The sequence below is a fragment of the Schistocerca nitens genome, chromosome 4 (genome assembly GCF_023898315.1).
Source record: "Schistocerca nitens isolate TAMUIC-IGC-003100 chromosome 4, iqSchNite1.1, whole genome shotgun sequence".
Lineage (NCBI taxonomy): Eukaryota > Metazoa > Arthropoda > Insecta > Orthoptera > Acrididae > Schistocerca > Schistocerca nitens.
The window spans coordinates 617,148,716-617,173,732 of NC_064617.1; the positions used below are offsets into that span (position 1 = coordinate 617,148,716).

A 25,017-nucleotide genomic window follows, 5' to 3' on the forward strand; every position below is an offset into this window, starting at 1 on the left:
CAGGTAACTAGCTGTGTACCCTTCGCCACATAGCGCACATTGTATTCTGCGGTCGTCTTTTTTTATTGGACAGGCCCTGGAGTCATGCCCTCAGAACACTTCCTGCATCGTGCAGGCATGTCGCAGGGGGAGGCTACATGTTTCCGTTCCTGACACCTAAAACATCGTACGCACAAGAGTTCCCTGGGAGCATAGTTAAGCAGATTAAAAGCTATCTCACGAACAGAGCTTTCTCTGTCAAGGTAGAAACAGCCACCTCCACCAAAAGTCCTATTCTTGCTGGGGTGCCACAGGGATCGGTCCTGGGGCCCGTTTTGTACAGTCTGTACATTGCGGACACTTCTGCAGCCCCCTGGTGCACACCGCACAGTTGCTGACGACACAGCCTTTTACTCTCGTAATGTGAATTAGGACTGGGCCATTCGTAGGCTACAATGGGTTTTAGATAACACAGAAACCTGGGCTCGTCGCTGGCGCATCACCATCTATCCTGAAAAGACACAGGCTATGCCGATCACCCGGAGACTCGGGAGACGTGGGCCCCCTCAACGCACCCCCCCCGCCCCCTCCCCCCGCCCCCACATTCACCTGTACCTATATGGGGTATGGATACCGACTCCTCTGGCGCAGATCCGCCAAGTATCTCGACGTAACTTTGGACTCGAGACTAACGTGGAAACCCCACATAGAAGAGGTCCACAGGAAGGTCTGTGCCAGGATGTCCATCCTATACCCAGTCCTCAACACAATCAGCTCCCTTCTCTGGTGTGTAGGAATAAAGGTCTGACAGGCCCTTATATGACCAGTAATGGAGTATGCGTGCCCTGTCTGGGGATACGCGGCGAAGCAGCTTCTGGGCAAACTACAGAAGCTGCAGAATCACGCCCTCAGAATCTGCACGTCGCTGCCGAAATCCAACTCCTCAAAGAAAGATTCCAAGAGCTGACAACGGCTTTCTATGAGAGCTCTTACATATCTGGAAAAAACCTCATTCACTCCTTAGGTCGATATGACATGTCCCATGATAAGCGCAAACACCCTATAACAATCTTCGACGACTAAGTCGAAGAACAAAAAACCCAAAATCTCAAGTCCTAAAACCAATCTTTAATGCTTAAAATACCCAACATCTCGCCAACCTCAAGCAACTACAAGACACCACCAAGAAATCACCAAAATATACAGACAGCCAAAACAATCAAAGATAATCACACACACGCAACACACATTGTGGCATAAAAGCCAACAGGCTATAAACTCCTCCATACACTTCCCCAAGGAGGGGAAAGAAAAAGGTGAGACAGAGAGAGAGAGAGACGGGCGTGAATCTGACACTTCGCCTGAAGATGGCAAGTAAGAAACTTGATGAAACGTTGCTGGAGAACAACGCATTGACTCGGCTTCAACCCTAGAAGATTTTAGTACACATCACTCCAATGTTTGTAACACACACAGCGCAGCCCATACCAGATCCTCTGGCAACATCTAAATTTACGCTGCCATATTCGTTAAATTTACACATTGTCTTTGGTGATGTATCGTATTCTGTGTAAACACTCCACAAAATCTTGGGATTTTGAGTTTATTGACGAATTTAAGTAAATCTGTATTCGTAAGTGGTCTGTCTGGTAATATGGCTGTGTAACTTCTTTTATAAATAGACCAAGTCTTTCCTTGTATGGATTTAAATATAATACTTTCCTGATGACGATGCCCTTCATCATACTGTAATGTCTTTAAGCCTCCTGTAGTTTTTCCTCTAAGTTCTGTGCATTTATTGTTGTCTGGGTTACGACAACCACCACTCCCACCAACGGATAAACTGCTGATAGCCCAGCAAGTGATGAAGTTAGAAATAGGATAGTCGACCAGATGTATTACGCAGTGGTAAGATCCTAGGAATTTTAAGATGTCTGTTTCTTCTATCTCCTTTCTGTCTCATGACAATTTTCGCCCCTACCACCACTGATTGGATACATTTTTTTAAACATCCTACAGGTTTTTTTCTTCGCTTCTTTAACGTACGACGAGCTGCGTTCGTGACATATCGGAAATTTGACCCAGCATCCAATTTAAGTTTGACATGCGTTGTTTTATCAACTGTGAATGCCACAGTATGTTGTCCCATGCCTATGTCACTTCTTTGCCGAATTTTCTTGGCCTTTTCAGCTAAAATTCGACTGGCAGCACGACGTTTTGTATTTTGAAATATGCACCAAATCACCTAGAATAAATTTATGATTGCATGGAGTTCAATGCAATTCTATACCACATTTAGAAGCTCTTTATTCTGGCAGCACGATGTTTTGTATTTTGAAATATGCACCAAATCACCTACAATAAATTTCTGATTGCATGGAGTTCAATGCAATTCTATACCACATTTAGAAGCTCATTATCATGTAGATTATAGGCCCAATTTTTAATGTTATGGTGTCTGGTTTGGTGAAGCTGCACAATTCTTTGTGGGAGAATACCCAGGCATTTGTATGAACCACGAAGATTAAACCGCATCCACATGCTATTTTTATTGTTCTGTTCAAACGCTCCACAATAAACACTTATATGATGGAGACTGCCGGCCGTGGTGGCCAAGCGGTTAAAGGCGCTACAGCCTGGAACCGCGCGGCCGCTACGGTCGCAGGTTCGAATCCTGCCTCGGGCATGGATGTGTGTGATGTCCTTAGGTTAGTTAGGTTTAATTAGTTCTAAGTTCTAGGCGACTCATGACCGCAGAAGTTAAGTCGCATAGTGCTCAGAGCCATTTGAACCATATGATGGAGACTGCGAGTAGTGATTTATCCTGTACCACTCCATTACTGCCTTGAAATATCAATCGTAAAATTCGCCTCGCACTGTCTGCTGCAATTGTTTAAACACATACGCACCATGAAACTCCCTGGCAGATTAAAACTGTGTGTTGGGTCGAGACTCGTATTTCGTGGGCAAGTGCTCTATTGACTGAGCTGCCCAAAAATGACTCACGATCCATCCTCACAGTTTAACTTCCGCCAGTATCTCATCTTATACGTTCCCAACTTTAAAGGAGCTCTCCTGAGCTCGAGTCTCAATTCGACACACAGTTTTAATCTGCCAGGAAATTTCAAATCAGCACACACACCGCTGCAGATCAAAAATTTCATTTTGTATATGCATCTCCGCCTCAGTCTTTGGCTTCACAGGTAGGGCCCAGGTAATTTGGAATAGATATCTATAACCTTTATCTGCCCATGAATGTTGTCTCATATTTATAAGACTGGCCTGCCATATATTGTCCAAATCACATGTTATGAGGCACCTGTGTGGAAATGTTTTATGCACTGGCCTGTAGAGCTCCCCGACCACTGTCTCCATAATTATTACCAGATAACGCCTCTATCTCTAAACTCTGAATGACTGATATTATATCGTTTGTATGATCTTTATTCGCTGTGGCAGCCGGCGCTGTGAGCAGTTATATGTACTCTATAACCTCATTGGGATTATCACAGTAAATGCACTCAAGAGAGTGCGTTTTGTCGACATACTGCCACATACTAAAAAGGTTTTTATATGATGTACAATTTATTTAGTTTTGGACTAGCTGTGGTGATGGTTTGTTCTACATACATACTAAGATGGTATCTGTTCTTTCGGACATGTCCGAAAGAACAGATACCATCTTCATATATATATATAGTTAAGGCTCACCGGCCACTTGACCATCCTCTTCTTCTGTGCGGATGCACAAACAGTGCCCGAACCCTTACGGGAATCGGCAACGCGCCGCGAGTAATGAGTGTAATGGGCGGGGGCACTACGAATGTAGTGCGGGACAATACGTTGAGAATGTGGGTTTCGCGGGAGGCGTGCCAGAGATAAATCCCTGCAGTCGCACTATCCTCTGTGTCCTCGGTGGCTCGGATGGATAGAGCGTCTGCCATGTATGCAGGAGAACCTGGGTTCAAATCGTGGTCGGGGCACACATTTTCATCTGTCCTCTTGGACGTATGTCAGCTAAGGGTTTTCATTTCATTGTAATGGTTTGTTCTGCCATTTAACTCTTTTATCTCAGTTTTATGTTAATGGATTCGTTCATGCATGTCGTACAACTCGGGTTTTATAGTTATCCCACCATTTCAGTTCCGTTAATTGGGCATTGAGACTTCTCTCGACTGCTTCAGTTTTTCACTCCATATATGGCTCAGATCACTGGATTCTGTCATTAAACTGTTTCGCCTTGGATTAATGTCTCGCCTTTTGTAGCCGCTGCATTGATAATGCCATCCAATTCCGTTAGCCTTGTGTTGACTGCTTAAATTTGTCTGTCAACATATACATATATGTTTAATCGGTGCACTATCCCCTTGGAATGAGTGCACTGCATCCTTTCAAATTTTTCCATAGTCTACAAGCGTACTGACACAGTTGGTACACTGACTTTAAAGCACTGGAGAAATTGCTGCATATGGCAATAAGTTCACTGAATATCATGTTAGTTCCTACAAATGCTGATAAATATGCTTTGAATTCATATTGTTATTTTGGAAAGCATTGTTGGAAAAAATGTTTCAAACATTTTTAAAATACTCTTGATCACATGAAATATGTATTAGAATGTTAATAAATTTCAATGAAGTAGTATCATCTTCAGACCTATCTCTGAAATGCAAATAATGTAACAACTTACAGGCACACAGAAACAATGAAAGTTGGAAAGTAAGACCTATACAAGTAAAACAAAATTAATAAAAAGATATGTAATGATAATTAAATGGACACCCTAGCTGCAAACAGGCGTTGGTGTACTTCACGGTGGCTCAGATGGATAGAGCGTCTGCCATGTAAGCAGGAGATCCCGGGTTCGAGTCCCGGTCGGGGCACACATTTTCAGCATGTCCCCAATGAAGTACACCAACGCCTGTTTGCAGCTAGGGTGTCCATTTAATTATCATTTCATTTCTAGCAAAGCTGCATGGTCATCCACGGGAACTGTTCTTTCGGGAACGGATACTACCGTGATATATATAAAAAGGTATGTATATAACTTCAGGTAGTGAGTGGAGGTGGCAGATGGAGCATGAAAAAGTACAAAAATCGATTGCTGAATAGTGTGAATAGGCTTTGTGTTAAATAGGAGAAGCTTTGGCCAACAGCTGCAGCAATACATCAGTAGGAGTCAATGAGGCGAAACATAAGGCAAAAATATGTCAAAAATATTAAAATTATAAATCTGACTGTAAAAAGGGAAATAATACGTTAGATTACATTGGCACCAACTGCTATGAGCAGCAGTTAATCAGTGAAACAATAGTAAAAGTAAACACAGAAACCAGTAACAACCGGTTATGGGAAGAATAGTTGCCGTTTGTGGACAATACATGAAACAACAAAAAAATCTTAGGAACATTATCGCACCAAAGACAATTAAAAGTGATGCTACTGGTTGTCATGGACACAGTGTGAAGATGTGATACGTTTGCAGTAAGCACACGATAAACCAAAGATTCAATGGCGACGAGATGAAGATATTGTCGTTTTGGAAGCAAAGATTTGGTGAAAAACAGATTCGTCGAAATGCAGATGCTGTCGGTCGCCATGGAGATGTATATATTCGTTGAGCTGCTGGGAACTGATGACAGAAAAAGTCGTGTCTGGGGTTCATCTGTGGTAATGCAGACATTGTGCCAGTGTTACAGTGACGCCATGAAACCACTAGGCACAACAGAAATGTGAAGATCAGTGAACATACAGAAGTATGCAGCATTAAAAGTGGTTGGCCTGGAACTTGAATGTGGAAAATATTTATAAGCGACCGCAATATGCTTCTTAAAAATAATTGGCCTGGGAATCTAGCATAGAAAAAAAATACAAACAACGAAACTTGATGAAAATAGAAACTAAGTATGACTATAATTTCAAAGATATAAAAGAGGATAAAAAGAATACACAAAAGAGCAGTAATGTTCTATAACAAGTCATAGGAAAGATCATAAATAATTTTTCTCTGAAGTTCAGTTGTTCATTTAGTAAAAAAGATGGCTGGTTTTTGTAATGCGCATAAATCTGTGTCCTCGAGGGTGTTTAGCAAGTTCTCTTGAGGGGCATTGTGCATAATACCAAAATTATTTTTGATAAAGCCTGGCAAGTCATCATATATGTACATCTGCACGGCGACTGACACCGTCCGCTTTTCAATACATCAGTGATTTGCTGAAACGTTGTCTCCACAGCGACTAACAACATTGGGCTATCGCCATTATATGTTTGATTTATCGTCTGCTTACTTCGGATGTATCACATCGATATTCTCCATGCCATCCCCATGACAACCAGTAGCATTGCCTTCAATTGCATTTGCAGTAGTCGTGTTCCCAAAAATTTTCTTTGTACTTTTACATACTGCCTGCAGAGGGCAACTATCCTTCCCGTAACTGATCGTTATGAGTTCCTGTATTTACGTTTTATCATTGTTTTACTGATTAACTTCCGTTAATAGTAGTTAATAACTATATGATTTAATGTATTATTCCTGTTTCTATTCTCATATTTATAATTTTAATACTCTGACACATTTTTACCTTGCATTTGGCCTCATTGGCTCCTACTGATGCAGTGTGCCAGCCAATGGGTGTAGCTTCTCCTATTTAACCTATACTGTATTCACACTATTCAGCAGTCGACAATAATGCCTTTGCACATGTAGTTCGTACTCTGCCTGCCACCTCCACTTGCTGCATGGGGGTAAATATCCTTCGATTAATTTTGTTTCATTTTATGGATATTAAATTTAATTTTCATTGTTTCTGTATCCCTCTAAGTTGTAAAATTATTTGTATTTCAGAGGTTGGTCTGAAGACGATCATAATTGATTGGAACTGGTTACCATTTTAATAAATGTGTTACATGATCAAGTCTGCTTTAAAACTTTTTTAATCACATTGTCTTGTTTGAGGGTCATAATAAGTTCACATTATCTTTACCAACTTCTTTGGGATTATGGAATATACTTCTGTATCTGATCCTGGTTTTCTACTGCAATAGCCCGCATTCGTGGTCGTGCGGTAGCGTTCTCACTTCCCACGCCCGGGTTCCCGGGTTCGATTCCCGGCGGGGTCAGGGATTTTCTCTGCCTCGTGATGGCTGGGTGTTGTGTGATGTCCTTAGGTTAGTTAGGTTTAAGTAGTTCTAAGTTCTAGGGGACTGATGACCATAGATGTTAAGTCCCATAGTGCTCAGAGCCATTTGAACCATCTACTGCAATATAGTCAACTATGATAACATTGTTGGGCTCTGCTTTCTTTGGGGGGGTGGAATATCACCAATTCTGCTGAACATCTGTCTATGCTCTGCCAAATTTCTTGTAATGGTAGCTGATTGGCTGAAGTAATGTTTGTGAGAACATATAAACATGCTCGAATTGGACACCCTCTGGATGTGTATCAATGATAAGACACTGGTCTTCCAACAGTTAGTTGGCCCAATAATTGTAGCATGTATATTAGTGGGAAGTGGAGGTCGATTCTTCTTATTGTTTTCAGTATTATTTTTTGCATGGCCAATCAGTTACGAGGGTAATAATAATTAATGAAACAAATTGGTCTGGGGAAAGAATTGTTAGTAGGGCAAGTTTGGTACTTCTATGGCTTTAAGTTGGCATCCCTGGGATGAGCCTGATCAACTGATGTATCAAAATTGTTTTGTTTATAACCTCACAAATACGTTTCAAGATGGCGAGTCAGCTTGAAACGTCCACATTAGTTGAGCAACTTTCTGTTATTCGTTTTTTACTTGCTGAAGGCGAGAAACAAGTGAATATACTCGTATACTGTAGAATGTCTAAAGTTTATCGTGAAGGTTGTATGAATCGTGCAAATTTTTACAAGTGGGTAGAGAAGTTCAAAAATGGTCGCGACTCTGAGACTGACGAACACCATTCTGTCCGACTAGTTGCAGTTTCAACTCCCTCACTTGAAAGTCGAATTGATGACATTATTCGTGCCGACCGCCGTGTGACTGTAGAAATAATAGTTGATAAGGTTCAAGTTAGTACTGGCACAGTTCATAACATTATCTGTAACAAGCTGAAGTACCGCAAAACATGTGCAAGATGGGCCCCAAAGGAGTTGACGCTACTACACAAGGAAACAAGGTAGAGAGTGAGCACAGAGCTAAAGGAACGTTGTGAAAGAGAAGGTGAGCACTTCCTCAACAAAATTTTAACTTTTGATAAAACTTTGGTTCACTATTATGAGCCAGAATCAAAAAGACAGAGCATGGAGTGAAAGCACACCAACTCACCTGTCAAGAAAAAATTCAAAACCCAAGCATCAGCAGGAAAAGTCATGTTGACAGTGTTTTGGGATGCAGAAGGTTCAGGTTTTTGTGATAATCTCGAAGACCAGCGTACAATGAACAGCCAGCACTACTCGGATTTGCTTTTAAACAAGGTGAAGCCAGCCATGAGAGAGAGAGCTGTGATTCTCCACCAAGGCAACACACGTCCTCATATTGATCGACTAACCCTTGAAACCATCGACAAAATGGACTGGGAAGTCCTGCCTCATCCCACTTACAGTCATGATTTAGCACCTAGAGATTTCAATTTGTTTGGTGCACTGAAGGAAGCATTACGTGAGGAGAGGTTCCAGGACAACAAGGATGTGAAAAAGTTTGTGGGAAATTGGTTCAAACATCAAGATAAAGAGTTCTCTGCAGCCGGCATAAAAAAGCTTGTAGCCTTTTGGAACACATGCATAAATGTTCAAGGGGATTATGTTGGAAAGTAGAAAAAGTACTGTTTTGTAAAAGTGAACTCTTTTTTTCTCCAGACCAATTTGCCTTTTAATTATTGAATGATCCTCATACTATGAGGATCTTGTGGCAAGAGATTTCGTCCACTTGGTCATGGCAATGACTATGTCTTTACAACAGGATATAGGCGATTTTATAGTTTCCATTATAGTTTTTCACTTTAGTGTAGTAGGATATAGGAACATACTTAAATATGAGTGCAGCTCTGTGCCTACATCTGGCATGGTTGGTTTGCACATATTAACCAGCATTGTCACACAACATGAACTGTAGAGTTGAGCGATGGTTTCTTCCAATGGATAAGGAGTTTTGAGTGCTGACTCCAACAGATTGCTCCATATTCTCTCGTAGAATCGATGGACACACAGTTGCCACCTTAGTGACCGTCTAGACTCTAGAGCATGCTGAATCGTGTAACTGGTGTCCTCTTCTAAACAGATGCTCTCTCTCTCGTTAAACAGCTTAGTTGTTGTGGGAAGTCACCTGCAGAGACTTACGTTCACCCAAAGTTGAACGAGACAATTTGTGTTGATGTATAGATATATCCACTCATTTGTAGCAACACGACCTTGGTATCAATATACTAGGGATTTTCGGAAACCACCGCCAGACAGAAACTCATGATTGAATACCGTTTGCATACTGACGTGTTTGATGCCACAGATGTTAAGCCTGTAAGTCCTCTTAAATAAATTCAACTTCATTTCGGGTGGCATCTCCAGCAGGATGTTTGTAGGGCACATGCTCTTCATCACTCAGTGCTGCCCAGCAGAGGTGGTAACGATGACACTTGATATGTAGCAACACATTGTGTAATACTTTTTTTACATGCTTCTTATTTGGATAAAATCAAGTACAAAATATTTGATTAAAAGTATTGGGTTGATGAGGGGGAAATAAGATCACTTTTGTAGGAGATATTTTTTATTTACATATGTATATACATTCCATTCATTCAGTTCTACAATATTTTGCAAATAATTGGTTATTAAGGACCTTAAATTCAAATTGAAACGTGTTCAATCGTATAGGAACAACGACATACATAGGTATTTCGTTTGTACATTCCGTATCTACAGATTTTCTGCTTATGGTGGTCAACTGTTGTAGATATTAGTACTGAGGAATACAAGCATTTATGCATCGTTCTGATGGCCTCATATTTAGACTGGGATTGCTTAAGTAGTCTATAACGTCAGCATTCTCAGCTCTGATGAACTGGCGCCAGTGACATAAACTATCTGTGATGATCATTAATATACAGTATTGTTCATGCAAATTGACGACACCTGTGTGTTTAATGTATATGCACTGTCTCCTGAAGTTAAATCCAGTATTATTTCTCCATATTTAACTTCTTTAGTCACCTTCATTCCAAACATATTGAGTTAATAGAAGTAAGTGCTGTGTTTGACTTGGTCGTCATCTTTCTTTCAATGTATTCCATCATACCGCTCACGTAATCCCACTTGTCCCATGTGTACTGTACCCTAGTACTGATCCATTGGACAGTCTCCATTTCAGGTAATATGTCAGAGTCACTATGAGGGGCCAGGTCTAAATTCACACAGTTAAATCCACTAGCAGTCAGATTGTAGGTATCGGCGAAAGGCAGTATCATGGAACCACTGAGCAGAGCTTCTTACAACAGCTGCTACTGTTCTGGCTGTGACGGTGCAGGACAGTCCGATAAATTCAGAAGAGTGCCTGGGGGGTTGCTATGGTGGTGCAGACAGCAGTAAGTCGAACAACTGTATGTCCTGGGCCAGTATTTCCGCTAGTACAGAACCAGGGACCTGTTGTGCTGTTGGAACAAAATACAATATGTGAGTTTAGTGCTTATGATTTTAATAATAATATTTTTTGGTAATACTAATATGGGATGGACTATATTACTTACTCTTCTTCTGATTGATAGCTCTCTGCTGGTGTTTTGTAATGCTTTTGCTACAGTGAACAAAGTGTGTATGACAATGCTCATACAACGGGATATACACTGATCAGGCAGAACATTATAACCACTGTCCAGGTACCAATATAAACCCATCCAGGGGATAGCAGCCTCACCTGGCGAAGACTGATTGCTAGTCAGACACATGCATGGTGCATGTAATATCAATGAGCGTGCTGTCCGTGTAAAGAGTGGGGAAGGCACATGATCTATCTGAGTTTGACCGAGGGTAGATTGTGATGGCATGGAGGCTCGGCACAAGTATTCCAGAAGCTGCACGACTGGTTGAGTGTTCGAGGTGCTGTGGTGAGTGTCTTCAATATGCGGCGAAACCAAGGCAAAACCACATCCAGACGTCGTGGGTTTGGATACCTATCTCTCATAATAGATGTCAGATATCATAGTCTGGAAAGAGTGCTAAACAGCACAGACGATGCACTGGGATTGAACTGACATCAAACTTTAATGCTGGGCAGAGTATAAGTTTGTCTGAACAAGCAGTGCACCGAACAATCCTAAAGATTGGCCTCTGCAGCCGACGACTCATGCATGTGCCAATATTACAGCCACGACATTGGCAACCATGACTGAAATGGATATGTGATATCAGTGGCAGAGCGTTGAATGATCTGATGAATCCCGATACCTTCATCATTATCATGCCAATGGGATAGGGGGAATATGCATCATTCAGGGGAACAGCTCCTTGACACCTGGACTCTGCAACAGAGACAAGCTCAATTATACTATGGAGCACATTCATGTGGGCATCCATGGGTCCAGTGGAGCTCGTGCAAGGCACTATGACGGCCAAGGAGTATTGTGCAGTGGGGGCAGACCACGAGAACCCCTTCATGAGGATAATGTTTCCTGATGGTAGTAGCATTTTTCACCAAGATAATGTGCCATACCACAAGGCAAGGAGTTTGATGGACCGATTCAAGGAACAGAGTGGCGAGTTCCAGTTCATGTGTTGGCCCCTGAACTCGCCAGATCTGAACCTGATCGAAAAAATTTGGAATATGACTGAATGTGACATCAGAGCACATTATCACCCTCTCCACATGGGAATTAAGTGACATGTTTGCGGATATAGCACCAACTCCTTCCAGCGACCTGCCAAGGCCTCATTGCTTCTATACCATGATGCGTTGCCGCTGTTACCTGTACCAAAGGTGTACACAGGGTGTTAAAAAAAGGTACGGCCAAACTTTCAGGAAACATTACTCACACACAAATAAAGAAAAGATGTTATGTGGACATGTGTCCGGAAACGCTTACTTTCCATGTTAGAGCTCATTTTAGTTTCGTCAGTATGTACTGTTCAATGGAGCACGTTATCATGATTTCATATGGGATACTCTACCTGTGCTGCTAGAACATGTGCCTTTACAAGTACGACACAACATGTGGTTCATGCACGATGCAGCTCCTGCACATTTCAGTCCAAGTGTTCATACGCTTGCCGGCCGAAGTGGCCGTGCGGTTAAAGGCGCTGCAGTCTGGAACCGCAAGACCGCTACGGTCGCAGGTTCGAATCCTGCCTCGGGCATAGATGTTTGTGATGTCCTTAGGTTAGTTAGGTTTAACTAGTTCTAAGTTCTAGGGGACTAATGACCTCAGCAGTTCAGTCCCATAGTGCTCAGAGCCATTTGAACCATTCATACGCTTCTCAACAACAGATTCGGTTACCGATGGATTGGTAGAGGCGGACCAATTCCATGGCCTCCACGCTGTCCTTACCTCAACCCTCTTGACTTTCATTTATGAGGGCATTTGAAAGCTCTTGTCTACGCAACCCCGGTACAAAATGTAGAGACTCTTCGTGCTCATATTGTGGACGGCTGTGATACAATGCGCCATTCTCCATGGCTGCATCAGCGCATCAGGGATTCCATGCGACGGAGGGTGGATGCACGTATCCTCGCTAACGGAGGACATTTTGAAAATTTCCTGTAACAAAGTGTTTGAAGTCACACTGGTACGTTCTGTTGCTGTGTGTTTCCATTCCACGATTAATGTGATTTGAAGAGAAGTAATAAAATGAGCTCTAACATGGAAAGTAAGCGTTTCCAGACACATGTCGACATAACATATTTTCTTTCTTCGTGTGTGAGGAATGTTTCCTGAAAGTTTGGCTGTACCTTTTTGTAACACTCTGTATACCAGCTATTAGGCACTTGGTGATAATGTTCTGGCTGTTCAGTGTTTGTTAAATTGGGGAGGGGGATATCGATTCGTAACGACCCCAGGGGGTGGAAAAAAGCACTATCATTCTCGTACTGGCCCTGTTTTTCAGTAACCTCACCTTGTGCCTGTTGGAAGGGAGGGACTTGTCTTATCTTTACATAAGGAGAACAATAGGCCAACGAGGCTGAACTCTACTCACTGTACACCACTTACACTATGCTCATGTGGCTTTTTGAGTGACTGTATATTGGCAACAAAAATTCTGTTCAAATAATGTGAGTGCTCACTCCATAGGTATTCTTACTTAATGGTTCTCTTTTGAAATACATGGCCAAGCACAACTTGGTAACGCTGCCATGGCCGCCCTATAGTCCCGACCTCTCTCCGCTGAACTTCTTCCTATTCTCCAGGATCAAAACCGCGCTCAGAGGACGCCCTTTTGAGAGTGCTGAGGACATCCGAAAGGCTGTGACAACACTCTTAAACAAAGTTCTGTTCAAGGCCTTCGAGTGAAGTGCTGGAAGAAGTCTGTAGATGCTAAAGGTAATTATTTTGAAGAATTTTAAAGCTTTGTACACATATTGCTAATAAATATTTTTTAAAAAAGATACATTTCATGAATTTTCTATACACCATGTATTTCTAACACCAACAAAAAATTTTATTAATCGAAAATAATTTTTATAAAAAGCGTTTTATGGTGAAAGTAAAGCAGACAGAAAAAAAAGTATTTGGGTGTGTGTATCTTGGAATAGCCTCTCGTGAATTCGTGGGCAGTTCTATGGGAACTGATTCATTATGAACTTTGCTTACTGTTTTTTGTATCTCCCTATTGACCAACTAGGGCCACATAAAAAGTTCATTTCCTCGTGCTTCTTTGTTGTTTCCCGTTTTTACAGTACTGTACTACTACATCTTCTCCTCGTATTTCATTTCCTTTGTTTCGCTCATATTATTCCTGATTTCTGATTCATTCTGCTTATAAATCCTTGTAGGTTTAGCGTTTTATCTTCTCTCCATTATTTACTATTCTTCGATATCGTTGCTCTACAGTGTTTTTTTTTTCTTTTTTCTGTGATCCATGTCACTGTTGACTTCTTTTACCTGAAATACAGGAATATTTCTTTCGTTAGACTTTACTCATCCATTCGATACTTTCACTTTATCCTTAGCTGCAATATTTTTTATATGTTCACGTAGCTCTTCGCATTGCTTCTCATTTCCCAACGATCTGTTATTTGTATTGCAACTGTTACTTATCTTTTTTGAATGATTTCTTAAAGCCTTCAGGTGCTATTTTCTTTATTTCCTGTACGATTGTACAATTTCGACCTTAGGCCATTTTCAAGTATTTATGGATGATTTTTTGGTAACAGATTATGTCATACACGTCATTGCTCCTATGACATCATGTTATGCAATTGCAACAACTGCTCGAAAGTAGCGTGCTCCTAAAATAGCGTGAACACCTCAAACTAATTTATGAGCATAACATAATGTCATAGGAGCAATGATGTATATAACAACATCTGTTACCAAAAATCATACACAAAATACTTGAAATTGGCCTAAGGCCGAAATTGTACAATCGTACAGGAAATGAAGAAAATGGCAGCTGAAGGCTTCAAGAAATCATTCAAAAAATTCATCGCAGCTGTGGACCCTATCGTACTGAAAATGCTACTTATCTAATAACCTGCGTTTCAGGTACCTCAGTTCTGTACAACTTACAATTCATCTCTAAGAATTCGCATGCATATAAAAATTCTGGCCTTACCATTATGGTATAGTGTTTTAGTTTTGTTGTTCTAGAGAGACATTTCTCATTGTAAATATTTATAGTTATTCCATATCCTCTTTGTATCTATCGAAAATTTTTCTAGTCTGTTCTGCTGTGTGGTTGCTCCAAGATAGTAAATTTACTATTTTCTGTTTTCCCTCCGGGTTGTTTGGTGCTTTTGTCATAATTGTCATAAATTTTCATTATTTGGATTCGCAGCTCTTGTATTTTTCGTGTTGTTACATTCAACAATACATAAATATTGCATATTCCAGCTGAAATGTTGACACCAGTTGTGTTGGCTGTTCTTTCCATAAGATTTATTTGAATAACTGCTTCTCTCAAATTTTGTAGAAGTATTGTAAAATCTTCTGCAAAAGTCAGACATTTTACCTTATTAGAAACTAATTTCCTTTCCAAAACTAGCACTTTTTTCAAAAAGACACTTTAATGTCTTGCCTAAGATTGGTATCCATTTCAAATGACTGAGAAATTTCTCCTACAAATTTTACTCTAAAGTAAATCGCATTCGCAAGAATTTCATGAATTATATGTGCTAATTTTGCTTAACACCAAATTTTCTAATGATTTATCTCTCTACAGAATTTTTCAACAAAAATGCAATAAATAGTTCTAAATTTGTAAATAAATAAAACCTTTTGCCCATTCATGCAATATCTAGCAGTGTATGCATGTGGAAACCACACATCTGCAATGTTTCAAACCGAATGACTACATTATTGATCATCATGCCAACAACAGATGCTGGAATAAGGATGTATTGCTTGTCTACGGAATGATGTACCATTATACAGTAAATATCGAGTCCTCAAAATTTCGATTATTTTGAAATTCTTCGCTCAAGTTCCCTAATTTGCACCGATGCTAAAGACCGCTGCATATAAAAAAGAGTAATGCCAAACTGGGTTTAAGTTATATTTCGTATTAGCTTAAAGCAAACGTTGTTCTGTACTGTATCTATGATAATACTACTTCTGAGTTTTAATAAAATTTTGCATGTTTTTAATAATAGTGTACAGAGTAGCACATTAGATTAATCATCAATGCGTCTTTAGATGGTACTTATGAATGCTATAAACTGATGGATCGACATTCTGAATGAATGTATTTATTTAGCCATCGGCATTAACAAACAACATCAAAGCAATAATATCAGTGAATGAGTAATATAAAAAAATAACTAATAACACACCACAGCTTGCAGTTAAGGTCTTTTTTCCTTACATTAATTATCCTTTTACTTCTATATTTTCACGTTTGTTTTAACCCTCATTGCCCTAATACAGTGTAATCAGTGAAATATAATGAAGTTTTGGGAGCTGCAAAAGAAACACAATGAAGAATAGATGGAAAACGGTGCTTCATACAGGATGAATGACTAAAACTGGCACCGCAAATACTGCGGAAATGGAAAATGCTATTGATGAGCAGAAGGTACTTTTCAAAATATGGTATCTCGTAAACGACACGCACTAGAGTCTTGCAACAAATACCTCTCACATTCTAATTGAGACTACTTTAATTTTTAAATGTCAATAGGCATTGTTCCATTTAAAAAGTGTATGTTCGCACAAAAAATGCACTTTCTAAGCGTTATTACAATCTGTTGATAGGCTAACAATATGAGTTCCTGACAAGTCATCCATTCTGTGAAGACCACACGTCAGTAGCCATTTCCATTTCCGCAATATTTGAGATGCAAGTTTCAGGTGATTACCCCATACGTATTTTTAGGAACATTTTTATAGAATTTATCGTAAATGATCAGATCTACACAAAATTGTAAGTATTAAATGTACCACATCATGAACGAGCATTAAACTAACTGTGTCATATTTTATACGAAAATGTGCAATGTATTAGCGCCTATTAATATCGCTTTGTCACTATAATTGGCCTACTGGTCGGAAAATTTTGAATCTCTTGCAAATTATTGTGACTAGCTTAACTGACAATTGCAGTGGTCAGGGGGCAGCAATGGAAGTTGGACATAATTAGAAGCGAGTCCAGTGAGACGCTGTGGATTGGAGTAGTACAGTGGGAGCTCTATTTGGGACGCATTACGGGAAGGGGGTGGTGTCTGGGATGCAGTGAAGGAAGTGCTTCGTGAGACACGGTGGAGTGAGGTCCCGTTTTTACTGCGGTGAGGAAAGGACTCGCTTCTAGGTCGCGATGCAGTGAAGTGTTGCACATAGTTTTCTGGTCGGCGAATAGCTGCATACGTGTACAGTGGGCGCACCTTGAAATTCCGCGAATAATGCCCATTATATACTTAGTGAAATGTATCTATGTTGTTGACAGGCTGTGAAACAGCTTAACAAAGAACTTTACTTACGATTCGTAAAATTGCAACTTTATTTACGGGTTGCAAAAAAATCGTTTTTAAGCCCTCGCTTACTATTTTTAATAGATGATGGGAAAACTCAGTTAAATATTTATTGAGTAACAATTAAATCTCTCCAGGCACAATAAAATATTTAACGCAGTTAATATTTTGCAGTAAGTTTATAAATTTTCCATCGGCCTACGTTTGTACCTAGATTGATAGACAGGAAGGTCAAAGACTTATAAAAATCGATCGTACATTTAGTTCCATGCCTTCAACCTCGCAAGCAAGCAATAATTTAAACCGGATGCAAGGTTGCAGTATGCACTTACCTCCAGACACCACTGCTGTCCGTCTCCTTGATCTGGTTGGTGAGGTGCTCCAACATGGCGGCGTTCACAGACGTGTACCAGTGCAGCACCTCGGGCAGCGTGCTCTCGTCTGAGTAGGTCTTCCGCCTGAAACGACACCGTTCGAAACTTTCAGGGTACCGAAACAGACGACTCTCATAAACATGCACATTAGACATAGTATGAGGCTTGTCAGCTAGTGAACTGAGCATTTCACACGTAGCAGCGGCTACAGATAAAAAGACGGGAAAGAGAAAAATCTTTTACAAAACCCAAGCAACAGTAATTAGTCGACAGAACAAAGTACAATGTAAAGAGACAAAAAAATCATAAGGCTGCTCTAGTTCTATTTCTCTTCTTTGGTGTCTCTGTCAAATGACAAGTTTCAGCTGAAGGCTCTCCATCGTGTCCTGTTCTGAGTGTCTTCCTTCATGTTCGTCCATTCTTAATGTCGTACAGCAATCCAATACTCTTTCCACCACTTCATTGCATTCCTTACACTTTTCCCTCTATAATTTCTTGTTGCAGGCAGTTCCTAAGCTGTACATGACCTAGTGAAGACTCTTTTTCCTGTTCTGAACCTCTTTCTTCCCCTGTTTCCTTCATTACGTCTTCATTCTTAAGTGTCAGTTCGCTTCACCTTAAACGTTTTTCTCTGTAGTCCTACTTAAAAACTTTCTTAATATCTTTCCTCCTACATTTTAGCTGCTAAGATTCACTTCTATATACCACTGAGACTGCTTAACCTTTTAAAACCCTCTCTTCCCCATGGACACCATCCTCCTTATTTCTTCACTATAAATTTCATTCCATATAATTATACTTCCTAGGTACAGAAAAAATTACACGTGTTCTATCTTTTTCCCGACTAAGATTATGTAAACTGTCGTTCACTTCTGATTGACTGGAACTGATCGGCTGTCGGACCCCCTCTGTCTACTAGGCGCTACTCATGCATGGTTGTTTACATCTTTGGGCGGGTTGAGAGACGTCTCTGAACAGTCAAAGGGACTGTGTCTGTGATACAATATCCACAGTCAACGTCGATCTTCAGGAGTTCTCGGAACTGGGGTGATGCAAAACTTCTTTTGATGTGTGAATATTTACAGGTCTAGCTAGCTTTACAAGGCTGTTAGGAATCATCCCGGCATTTGCAAGACGTAACTCTGAGTAACGGAGAAAAGTCGAAATCAGGACTGCCAGGTGGGAGGGTAGAGCTTCCATCCTTCCTGATACTTGCTTTTGATACTTTTTTAGCGACAAAACAGCCCTTTTCAGTAACTGAACGATGTGAACGTTAATGAAGCTGTATCAATAGATTTATGGAAAGCGCGTATTAGTGTGAAACAAGCGAAACATTTGGAATGTAAGATGTTATGTCACTTTATGGAAGATACAGCAAATGACGACTTTGTTTGGTAGTTGTGTGAACCATGTGAACCAGTGAATGTAAAACGAGGTTAGTTGCGTACATCACATTACACATCTCCACAAGGATCTGTTACGTTCGGCAGTGGTTTGAGGCTTGGGGGATGGTGGGGGCGGGGGTGGGGGGGGGGAGACTGGCACCAGCGTTCGCTGTGCGCCTACCTCAGGGCTCAACACACGGCCCTGCGTTATTCATGGCTGAGGTCGGATACACGGCGCCGCAGCTCTGCTGCAGGCGGCGGAAGAACCTGCTCTGCGATGCGGCGCCTCGAGGAAAGAGTGTCTTTGTCTCCTCGAGGCACTTACTCTTAGGAAGCTCGCTGGAACGTAAAGCCTGGCAAATGTCGAAGCGCTGTCTGTATCGCGTTCGCCCTGCAAACTCTAACTTCGGATTTGGGCGTCTGTTTGTGAAGGACCATGCCCGTCAATTAAAAGTTGAAAGGAAATAACTAGCTTTGTCTCCATGCTCAAAGAAATTGTACCCTAAATAATAGATATGGTGTGGCACCGTGTATCGTCATAGTGCACAACATCTGGCAATGATTAGCTAATTTATTTTGTACTTCGTTGGTCAAATTTAGAACAGATACTGTGATGTGAATAATGGAAATTGAAAAAGTAAGTTTATAACAAAATTTCAACCTTTACCACTCTGTATGTGAATACTTAAATCTCGTCAGGAATTATTGTATGGCATGGAAGACCAAATTAACGAGAAACAAGCTTTGTCTCCAGTTGAAAAAAGTTATGCAATCTGTCAGACGTTTCTTTTATCCGTAGGTAGACTGTGAATTAGTTGTATAGCTACGTATTTCACTCCTTTGTGTGCCAAAGTTGTAATTACTCAACAAGAGTGCAGACTATAGTTCCTTCTGGAATTGTAATTCTATCTATATTAACCAAATATTCTAGACCATCACAAACTGTTAATTATTTCTTGTTGGCACATTGTATTGAAAGGAGTGTAATATTTGACAGTACAAATCGGATGAGTGGTGTTTTTCCAGACTTTGAAGGCTAGTCTATTAATGTTATTTTAAAGCTAGTTTATTAATGCTAAAACAGATCATAAAGCCTTATTTAATATATCCTATATTGGTAACTAGTTAATGTTATCTACATTAAAGTCGTCCAGGTAAATTATTATCAGAGAAAGGATCAATCGAAAGACCTCGTATTGCACCTGTTAGACAAAATTCATTTGTCCTACAGTTTTCCACTGAGTGAAGTCGATCACTGAATTTTTTTTTAAAATACACAACTGTTGCTGCCAAGGACAGTGTGTTATACTCAGACCATTTACCAACCAAAAAGGAAATCGACATTCTAACTCATTTAGAAAGTTTTCCATTGGGTATAGGTCGGGACTTCGGGAGCCAGTCCAGTGCACGAATGTAAGTGTCCAAAAACCACTGTCTCTCCGACGCTGCTTTAAAACACAAATAGTCATCGTATCTGAACTGTTCCTTCACTGCACACAGTATACAGCGCTGTTCAGTATGTTCATATTTTTGCGCAATTAGCGGTTTCGTAAGGCGACGTGTACGAGTCAGGCAAAATCCCACGAAATCTCATGTAAAGGGAGGGGACAATGAAATTCTCACGTCAACTTTTCAGAGAATATACATCATTATAATGGATACAATTTCATTTTTTAAAATTAATCCTGAGCATAGACAACAGTAAAGTGTCCATCAATCCTTATGGCCTCTCTAAAATGAACGGAATGGTTTACACGCGTGTATGCCCGGGATTACCTGACTTAAAACATTTGCCGCGTGAGTGTCAGATTTCGTTCGGGCAGTTCCCTGCTGTGCCGGTCGAGATCCGTGCGTGACAGTCAGGAGTCAGTTGAGATACTCTGCAAGGCACATAAAGCCTCGAAATCAACGTTCTAGCAAGAACTTAATCGTTTGTGGAAGGAACCTACTCTGAAGTTCACCGACAAGAATGCTCTTTGTGATCAGATAAGTGCGGTAGCGTTCTCGCTTCCCGCGCCCGGGTTCGATTCCCGGCGGGGTCAGGGATTTTCTCTGCCTCGTGATGACTGGGTGTTGTGTGATGTCCATAGGTTAGGTAGGTTTAAGTAGTTCTAAGTTCTAGGGGACTGATGACCATAGATGTTAAGTCCCATAGTGCTCAGAGCCATTTGAACCATTTGATCAGATAAATCAAGGGATCGGTAAGCCACAAAACATGCGTTTTAAAGGAAGGTACAAACAATGTTGTCTTTCATCAGCTAAGTAAGTAAAGGTTCAGTGACATCGTGTATATCAATGAAACGTGAAGTTTTTTAGGATCCGTCAAAACGGTTAACACTGTTGTCGCGGAGTCTTTTTGTCCAGTGAACAATGGTATGCAGACTATGTCGGAAAGAAGGCAGATTCGTTGCAGATATTATATTTTTACTTCGTGTTAAGATGCCTATTAAATGCGCCTCTATAAATCTCGAATCATACTCAAATTTTAATTTGTATTTGTAGGTGGCCAAGTGAGAAAATCGCGATTGTTGCAAGCTAGTGAGAAGTATGCTTCCTACCGTAGTTCGCGGACGTTTCATGGTTCCATCTCATCCGACTTTTCAAGTAACGTGAGAACCGACTGAGGAAAACAGTGGGAAGTCGTTCGCACCGCTCCTGCTTCGGCCATCTCTCGCGAGATACTCCAAATATCTGAGCTATTCCCAAAGGCCTTACTATTACTAATGCCCATCTCTTTTGATGAATGATTAACCGTCCATACGAGATGCTGCAAGACTTGCAGAGTCTACTTTGTTTCAGGTTAAAGCTGCAGACACACAGATCGGTGCTGCACGGAACCTCGCGAGCGCCTGTGGTCGTGGTTTGACCAACGCGTGTAGTCACCAATCGGGGTGACAAGGCGCTGTGCGCCTAGGGCAATAGGCTGTACTAGCTGCACGAGGGGGATGTACTGGTAAAAACGTCTAATGAGCGTCTTCCTGCACCAAAAGACATGGATGTCATGTGTCCAATCATTGCAGTAGAGGCAACAGTTGGATGACCAGGGAGTGAGTGAAGAATTAGGGAAGATGGTGTTGCATCTATTTTGAATTTGCTTATTTGCGAAAATTATTTGCAGAAACAACGATATGTAGAGACCCATTTGGCAGCTTTCAAGACATTTAATTTAAATGGACTCGTTGTATTGCATCTTAAACGTTATTACCATTTTCGTCTCTAATTTCACAGAGCAAAATATAGTACGTAGAAGAGATGTTTGAGGTATTTTTAGTGGTATGAAGCAAAAGCATGAATATATCATATAAATTTAATTATTTAAAAATTATGGGGTAAACCTTAGGTGAGGTGGAGGAATGGGGGTACCACTGTATCTCACTAAATATAACAAGGGGGAAGAGGGGGGGATCCAAATTTAGGAAAAAAAAACCTCACGCAATTGATGGATGTCACTCAAGTGTAGTGGGAGGATCGAACCCTACCCACTAAAAGCACCCACATATCGTAACACCATCTCCTCCGTATTTCACTGCTGGCAATGCACATGATGGTAGGTAAAGTTCTCCAGGCACCATCTTCGATTCTCGCCTTGTATCCGCTGCTTAATACACAATCGTCGATGCCGCCGTATCACGGCATTACGTCTTACCTAACGCTGGTTTGATCGGTATTGGAGTACGCGGTTGTGGTGTGTGGCAAGACCGCTGACTTACACATCGTGGAGATGCAGAGGGTGCAGAATGGAGCTCTAAAACTCGGTTTGCGCTTCCCTAGACTGTATTCAGTTCGTCTGCTGCACGAAGACAATGGAATGTCGCATTTGCCGGATGGAATCCGGCAGAGTGCACGTGCCTTCTAAGGAAAGTCGTTAAAATCGGTTCATCATGGCACTGGCCCACCAACTACATCACAGGCGGACAAAAAGTTGCGCTGACCTGCTGGAAGAATAATTTTCTCCTCTGCAACCTGAGGTAAACTCACCTCCACACCACAAGAGGCCCATCTTGCACAGAGAATAATTTACTCTGAAGGAAGATTAAGACGATCATCTCCACAAGTTACGCAAAACATAAAACCACACCGAGAGGTTCAGCAGAAATAACATTTTAATGCTTAACCTACAAACATGCCGAGCAAGGAATACTCGACAATTAACGCGACTTGCGACGTTCTGCAGGCATTCGCCAAACTCACACGCATCCATCATATTGCCATATTCATCACACCAAATCACTCGCTTCTCGTCATCCACTATCGAGAGGCGTCGGTCTTTACCCCACCTCAAATGTAGCTTAGCGTGGCTTATGAATAGCTGCTCGATCATTGTACCCCATTCTCTGTGACGCCCTACACACAGTCATTGTGCTAGGTGGACTGCTGCTTGCATTTTATAACTCGTGAGTGATTCCTTCCGCTGATTTCATGCCGTTTTTTACGACCGCCGTCCGCAGTGCTCGAGTCCCTATCCGTTAGTACACGAGGTCTGTCTGGTCTTAGTTTAGCTGTGGTTGTACCTTCGCGTTTCGACTTCACAAACACGTCACCAACAGTCCACTTGGGTAACATTACAGGGATTTCAATGCCAAATAACTTGATGCTAATAGTGACAATTCTTTCGCATAAAAATGCGTAGTCCTTGAAAAAGTGCTCAGAGTTTTGTTAATTAGAATGGAAACGCTTGCTTTTGCTCATTTATGTTTACAAAAAATTGATGAAATTTCCAAATTTCTCATTTCCTTGTCCCTTCTTTTTTGTTTCTGACAGAGTAGTTATGTGCGCCTTCAGTCGACTAATTTCATTCTCTATTTCGGTGTGTTTATTTGTCAGGCTTTGAACGTTCCATGTACCAACTCTCAATGTCCTTTTACTTTCAATAATTGTCGTAAAGAGTTTCTGTCCGATTTCCGAGGCTCCGCTTTAGATTCACAAACTCGTAGAAGTTTTTAGTGGATAATGGGGTGCTGGCCCATTGACCCAACCCCAACTTGCAGGACCAGGATTTGATATCAGGGTTTATTCCCCTAGGAGTGTTGGCTTCACCACGCCTGTAGAGACCCCCTTCTCTAGGTGGGACACGTTTCGCCTGCCTCCTCCGCTGAGACCTATCCAGCCTGGGGGGGAGGGGGGGGGGCAATGCCAGTAGCTACGCTACCGCCAGCATAGCCCTCAACTTCGCTGGAGCACGCAAACCCTCCCACCCGGTACTGAATGTACCTTCGATAAGGCAGTGTACCTTGGGAGGGCATGCGTTATTTCGCTACCAAAATAGTAAAATTCCTTCAGTTCGTCCTTAATATTGATGTTAGATTGTAGGTAAACTGTAAAGAAGATTGTGGAAGCGTTAGAGATTATTTGCTATTGGGATGTTGGAAGTTAGATGAACTTTTGGAATAGGAAGAGGAGGTTCTCCCCAGAATATAAGAGAAAAATGATCAACTGGGACGGTTGGTCATGTCGGGGAATAAATTGCCTAGTACCAGAGGGAACTGTAGAGGGCAGGAACTTCTCAGGGAAGCCGGATTTTCTATTTTAGCAATACTGAATTGAAATTGGCAAAGAAATATGAGCTCTTGAAAAATGTAATTTATCCACTTTTGGCCATGAGTGAATATTTCCGTTTGCTCCAAGATGTCCTCTTCCCAGTTCTTCCCTAAAGTATGCAGCACTTTAAGATCGTTGTCCATTGTAACAATGGGTCCTGTTCAGTCTATATGCTTCACTATAGGTGACTTATTAACTTTACCAAATCTGAAACAATACAATGTTATCTAAAACGCGTTTTAAAGTGTCTGCCCGTTTGGACAACGTAGTATTTGTTGCACTGACTGCATGGAACTTTATAAATCCCTGATTTGCTTTTCTCAGTTGGTTGTGAGATGTCATGCATCAACTTCTTCCTTAAGTTGTTTGTGGTGGCAACGATGATCCCGATATCTTTGTTTCTGAACAGAACAGCTTGGTTATTTTGTCCGAAATGACCCTAAAAGTAGGATAGTTATACGAGTATACTTAAGTTTTTTGTATGTTTGGTGCGTTGTGGCTGTGTTAATTTGTTTGCCTTTGCTTTTTGTTATATGTTCTGAAAGTGCATCTATTTCATGTTCATAATGCCTATTGTTATGTGCAATGGATCTAATTGTGTTAATTTATCTCTCATAGTCAGCAGCACTAAATGGGGATTTCTGTGCTTTGTTTAAGAA

The 25,017-nt window shown here is 41.1% G+C and overlaps 1 protein-coding gene across 1 annotated transcript in view; it reads right to left on the minus strand.

The window, feature by feature from the left end:
• LOC126252473 (adenylate cyclase type 5) overlaps positions 1 to 25,017 on the minus strand; it is a 446,003-nt gene that overhangs the window by 193,449 nt on the left and 227,537 nt on the right. The window contains exon 4 of the mRNA XM_049953367.1: positions 17,394 to 17,519. Coding sequence (XP_049809324.1) covers positions 17,394 to 17,519 — 126 coding nt within the window. The remainder of the gene's footprint in view (positions 1 to 17,393; positions 17,520 to 25,017) is intronic.